Source organism: Primulina eburnea, chromosome 1 (assembly GCF_022965805.1).
Source record: "Primulina eburnea isolate SZY01 chromosome 1, ASM2296580v1, whole genome shotgun sequence".
NCBI lineage: Eukaryota > Viridiplantae > Streptophyta > Magnoliopsida > Lamiales > Gesneriaceae > Primulina > Primulina eburnea.
The window spans coordinates 13,848,500-13,854,650 of record NC_133101.1 but is presented as its reverse complement, the minus strand read 5'-3'; the positions used below and the strand labels follow the sequence as shown (position 1 = coordinate 13,854,650).

The window sequence follows — 6,151 nt, the reverse complement described above, 5'->3', positions numbered from 1 at the left end:
TCATATAGGTTTGTATACTCATACTTTTGTACTGGGCGTTCTTATCGCTCACGTCCTCGGTTTTGTTTATCTTGGACACCCCATTCCCACGGGGCAGGCCTCAGGTTGGATGGCTCAGGAGGAGGTCGAGGAGGACGTGGAGTAGACGGTTGAGTTAGTTCTTCATTACTGTTCTATTTCGATATGGTTGTATCAGATATTTTCAGTTTAGTTTGAGTATTCTGGATTCCGATTGGGTTGTATAACTTTCGTTAATTGGCCTTTTCCGCGTTTATCTCTGATTGTTATTAATTAAGTTAATTGCATGCTTAGTTCTTGATTAGTAGGTGATTCTGGAACGGGTCACTACACTCAGTCAAGAGGATATGATGGCAATAGCAACTATCGTCGCTGCAACATTACAAGGATTTGTGAATCCAATGGTCAACGCCATCCAACCACCCCAAGAACCTCAGCCACGTGGGATTAAGTATCACTACGAATCTCTGAGGAGGAATCGAGTTCAAACTTTTGATGGGAACCCAGATCCAGAAGTCAGCCACAACTGGCTCAAGAACGTGGAAACACAACTACATTTACTAGAAATACCGGAAGAATTAAGAGTAGAAGTCGCAACCCCGTTTTTGGAGGATCGGGCTAGGAAATGGTGGGAAACTGTGTCGCTACCTCTAGCAGAAGTAGAAGATATCACGTGGCAAATTTTCAAGAGGGAATTCCTGAAACAATACTATCCGGCCGAGTTTCGTCTACAAAAGCTGAATGAGTTTGAGAATTTCAGACAGTCACCAGATATGACGGTAATGGAGTACACGTCAAAATTCAACGATTTGGGAACTTACGTCCCGACAATCATGTCAGATGAAACGTTAAAAATGCACCGTTTCAAGAAGGGACTCAACAGCTGAATTCAGTCGGCACTGGCAGTGTACAAACCAAGCAGCTTTGCGGACTTAATGGGCGCTGCAATGAGCGCAGAAACCGATATCAAGCGACGTGAAGAAGAAAACAAGAACAAGAGACCGGTGAACAATCAATCCACACAGAATAATCCCAAGTTCAAGAAACCAAATTATTCAGGTGGATCCTTCAAAGGAAGTTCTGGCAGTACTGGTAACACCGAAGGAAAATGGTGTGATACATGTCGACAAAAACATATTGAGGAATGTTATCGGAAGACAGGCGCTTGTTTCAAGTGCGGAAAGGTGGGACATAGAATTAAGGACTGTCCAGACAACAAGGACAAAGGGTCGGGGCCCAGCAAACAACATGAAAACAAGACAAATGCTCGGGTTTATGCCATAACCCAAGAGGAAGCCGATAATAGCAACAAAGTTGTGGCAGGTACCATCTTACTCAATAAAATGCCTGCATATGCTTTGTTTGATTGTGGTGCCACACATTCGTTTGTGTCTAGAAGATATGCTAAGAAGCTTAAACTTGAGCATGATATTCTTAGTGAACCGTTAAGAGTAGCAACACCGGCTAGCAAAATAATCGAAACCCACAAAGTATATCGAAACTGTAAAATTTTTATCGGCAAACAAATTTTCGAAGTAGAATTGATTCAACTCAATATGGTGGAGTTTGACATCATTCTTGGAATGGACTGGTTAGCTAAAAACCATGCCATAGTAGACTGTCAGAAGAAAGAAATTAGACTTCAGACTCCAGCAAAGAGGGAAGTCGTATATCAAGGGAAATCCAAGGAAAGAAAATCTCTGCTATCTGCCTCGCAAGCCTGGAAGGCCATAAAAGGAAGAGAAGAAATTTATCTGACAGTAATTAATGAAGTCAAAGAGGAAGAAGTCCCAAAGTTGGAAGATATTCCAATTATTCAAGAATTTCCAGACGTTTTTCCCGAAGAATTACCGGGAGAGATACCCGATAGAGAAGTAGAATTTGAAATCAACTTGGTCCCTGGTGCTGCACCAGTCTCTAAGGCACCATACCGAATGGCTCCTGCTGAATTAAAAGAGCTAAAGGAACAACTGCAAGAACTACTGGACAAGAAGCAGGTTCGCCCCAGTGCATCATCGTGGGGAGCCCCAGTGCTTTTCGTAAAGAAAAAAGACGGGAGCATGAGACTATGTATTGACTACAGGGAGTTGAACAAGATCACTATAAAGAATAAGTACCCACTCCCGAGAATAGATGACCTTTTCGACCAACTGAAAGGAGCCAAAGTTTTCTCAAAACTTGATCTCAGATCAGGTTACCATCAGTTAAAAGTCAAAGCAGAAGATATCCCTAAGACTGTTTTTAGGACAAGGTATGGGCACTACGAATTCACGGTAATGCCGTTTGGTCTAACCAATGCTCCTGCAGCATTCATGGATCTTATGAACCGAGTATTCAAACCGTATCTCGACAAGTTCGTGGTAGTGTTCATAGATGACATCTTGGTGTACTCACCAAGTAAGGAAGAACATAGTGAGCATCTGCGTCTCACTTTGCAAACATTACGAGAGAAAGAACTCTATGCCAAATTCAAGAAGTGTGAATTCTGGCTAAAAAGTGTGGCGTTCCTAGGCCATATAATCTCAGAACGAGGGGTGTCAGTAGACCCTAAGAAAGTGGAGGCAATTAAAGATTGGCCTCAACCTAAAACAGTGACAGAGATAAGAAGTTTTCTAGGATTAGCAGGCTATCATAGAAAATTTGTAGAAGGATTTTTGTCAATAGCTATCCCAGTCACCAAACTTACTCAGAAAAATTCAAAATTTATTTGGAACGAAGCATGCGAAAGGAGTTTCGAGACTCTGAAGACAAAACTTGCATCCACACCCGTATTAGTTCTACCCGAAGATGGTAAGGATTTCACTATATACAGTGATGCTTCAAAAGGAGGACTAGGGTGTTTACTAATGCAAGAAGGTCAAGTAATTGCTTATGCATCAAGGCAACTAAAGCCGTATGAGCAAAATTACCCTACTCACGATTTGGAATTAGCCGCAGTGGTGTTTGCACTTAAAATCTGGAGGCATTACCTCTATGGAGTAAAATGCGAAGTTTTTACTGATCACCAGAGACTCAAGTATATTTTCACTCAGAAGGAATTAAATATGAGGCAACGAAGATGGATGGAACTGCTAAAGGATAATGATCTGACAATCAACTATCATCCGGGTAAGGCAAATAAGGTAGCAGATGCATTAAGCCGAAGGAACCCTGGAAAGGTTAACTTATATTCACTATCAGTACAACCAGGCCTTCGAGAGGCCATCAAATTGAAGCAGAGTCAAGACATTTCCATCCTTAAAATTAAAGAACAAATCCAAGAAGGAAAAGCTCCAGAATTTGAAATTGACGAAAATGGTGTACTCTAGATGAAAGGACGGTTATATGTACCAGTTATTGATGATATCCGGGGAGAAGTAATGACAGAGGCGCACAAATCAAGATTTTCAGTACACCCAGGAGGCACCAAAATGTACAGGGATTTGAAAAACAACTACTTGTGGAATGGGATGAAGAAAGACGTAGTTTTCTTCGTTGCAAAGTGTCTAACCTGTCAACAAGTCAAGGCGGAGCATCAGCGGCCTGGAGGACTTCTACAACCATTAGAAATACCAAAGTGGAAGTGGGATAACATCTCCATGGACTTTGTAGTCGGACTACCAAGATCGAGGCAAGGCCATGATGGAATATGGGTGATCGTTGACAGATTGACTAAGTCCGCACATTTCTTGCCAGTACGGATGAATTATAATTTGGATAAATTAGCCACTATGTATATGGACAACATAGTGAGACTACATGGAGTACCAGCAAGTATACTGTCTGACAGAGACCCAAGATTCGTGTCAAGATTCTGGAAAAGTTTTCAAAAGGCCATGGGAACCAAAGTTACGCTCAGCACGGCCTATCATCCTCAGACTGACGGCCAAACCGAGCGAACAATTCAAACCCTTGAAGATATGCTAAGGGCATGTGCACTGGATTTTTCTGGAAATTGGAGCGAACAATTACCTCTGATTGAATTTGCCTATAACAACAGTTATCACAGTAGCATTGAGATGGCCCCGTATGAGGCCCTATATGGTCGAAAGTGTAGATCGCCCTTATATTGGGACGAAGTCGGAGAAAAAGCCGTTACCGGACCAGAACTTATACAGCTAACCGTTGATAAAGTAGCCATAATCAAGGAGAGACTCAAGGCAGCCCAGGATAGACAGAAAAGCTGGGCAGATTTGAAAAGAAGACCATTCGAATTAGAGATTGGTGAAAAAGCTTACGTCAAAGTCTCTCCCATTAAAGGAGTAGTTCGGTTCAGCAAATCCGGCAAGTTGAACCCAAGATATGTGGGACCGTTCGAAATACTGGGCAAGGTGGGAACTTTAGCTTATCGACTGGCTTTACCACCTGAGATGTCCAGAATACATAATGTTTTTCACATTTCACAACTACGGAAGTATGTCCCAGACCCGAACCATGTACTTAAAGTTACGCCACTAATGATCGAAGGTAATCTGAATGAGGAACTCAAATATGAAGAGGTCCCTATCCGAATAGTGGAAACAAAAGAACAAGCATTGCGACATCGGACAATACCTTATGTCAAGGTACAATGGTCAAATCATACTGAAAGAGAGGCAACTTGGGAACTCGAAGAGAAGATGCGATCGCAATACCCTCACCTATTTGAATGATCAAGCTAATGCAAGTTTCGAGGACGAAACTTTTAATAAGGAGGGATGGATGTGAGAACCCGATATTTTTGATCCAAAGTAAATAAGATTTTCAATTAGTGTAACTCGAGGAAGTGGTTTCAAAGTTCGAGAAGAGACTCAACGGGAGGCCAAGCTGCAACTGATCATGTCCATCAAAGATTTTTCATGAGAGGAGTAAAACCCCAGCTCAAAGACGGAATCTTTCAGCTCAAGGAATCTCAACCATGTTTGTCCTAAAATGAGAGCTAAAGGTTTAGACAAGATCATGGTGCAAGAAATAACCTTTGAGGAAATCCATGGAGGAGCTAAGGGATGAGCTAGGAGATCAAGACACAATTATGATGCAAGAAATGGCTTTTGATGCTTAGTATGGAGCTTGATGATTTAATAACCTTTGACCACCATTACTCCATTTCTTGGAGGCCAAGGGGACGGCTAAGGGGAGGCAAAGGGGCAAGGGATTCTCTATAAATAGGACTCTAGGGTGATAGAAAAAGTTATCCCAAGAAAACCTCAAAATTTCGGCTTTCCCCCCTTCTCAAACCACTCGGCCGAAATTTCAAGGAAGAAAAGAAGCTCGTGCGATTGAAGTGCTAGAGATTTTGCGTCATCATACTGTCGAAGTGAAAGCAGTATTTTTTGAAAAATACGTCGAAGTGCTGCAGAAATTTCGAGAGAAAAGTTGTATCAAAGATTACAAGTTTCGAAATCCTTCTACAAAAAAATCAAGTGGGCTTTTGAATATGAACTTCGTTTGTATTTTCAAACCTTGATATAAATAATGTGACATGCATGTTGGTGTGTCCTGATTTTCGAAAATATCAGTCTGCTTTATTTAAAATTTCGATCGATTATGTGTTCTCTTCTGTACTTCGAATTTCTTGATTTCGCTGTGTTAGTATGAAAACTCCGAAATCCGAATATCTGAAAAGTTCTGTCTATGACTTATGAATTTTTTTTGCACTGTTACGAGTCGAATTGAAAATGGGACGAGAATTGTAGTTCTGTCTGGCCCCCATTGGTGGGTATAAAACCATGTTCTGTCTGGCCCCCATTGGTGGGTATAAAACCATGTTCTGTCTGGCCCCTTAGAGGACTAACATATTGGGGACAATTTGACCATGGAATTGAGATGAGTAACAGTGTTCTGTTTGTTCCGATCTGTTATGTTCTGTATATGATCTGATCTGATCTGTTTCTGAACCATTTTGTAAAATCTGATCTATTATAATTGTTCGTTTTGATATGATAAGTTAACTGTTATAAGTTTTGAAAGTTGATAAAGAAATGTTTTAAGGATTAAGATCTATATGTATCATTGGAAATCGATCGACCCCCACTTGCTGAGTGTTTCCCAAAAAACTCACCCCTTACAAATTTCAGATAAGGATGAAGAGCAAGTAAATGAAGAGGAGCAGGATGCATTATGGGGTTGGTGAATCAGTGATCAAGAATAAGCTTCAAATTATTGTTTTGTCGTA

At 41.1% G+C, this 6,151-nt stretch overlaps 1 protein-coding gene across 1 annotated transcript; it reads left to right on the top strand.

Moving 5' to 3' along the window:
- Positions 1 to 368: 368 nt before the first annotated feature.
- On the top strand, positions 369 to 905 carry LOC140804635 (uncharacterized). Its single transcript, XM_073160711.1, has one exon. It carries the CDS (start codon positions 369 to 371, stop codon positions 903 to 905), a length of 537 nt encoding a protein of 178 aa, XP_073016812.1.
- The last annotated feature ends 5,246 nt before the right edge of the window (positions 906 to 6,151 follow it).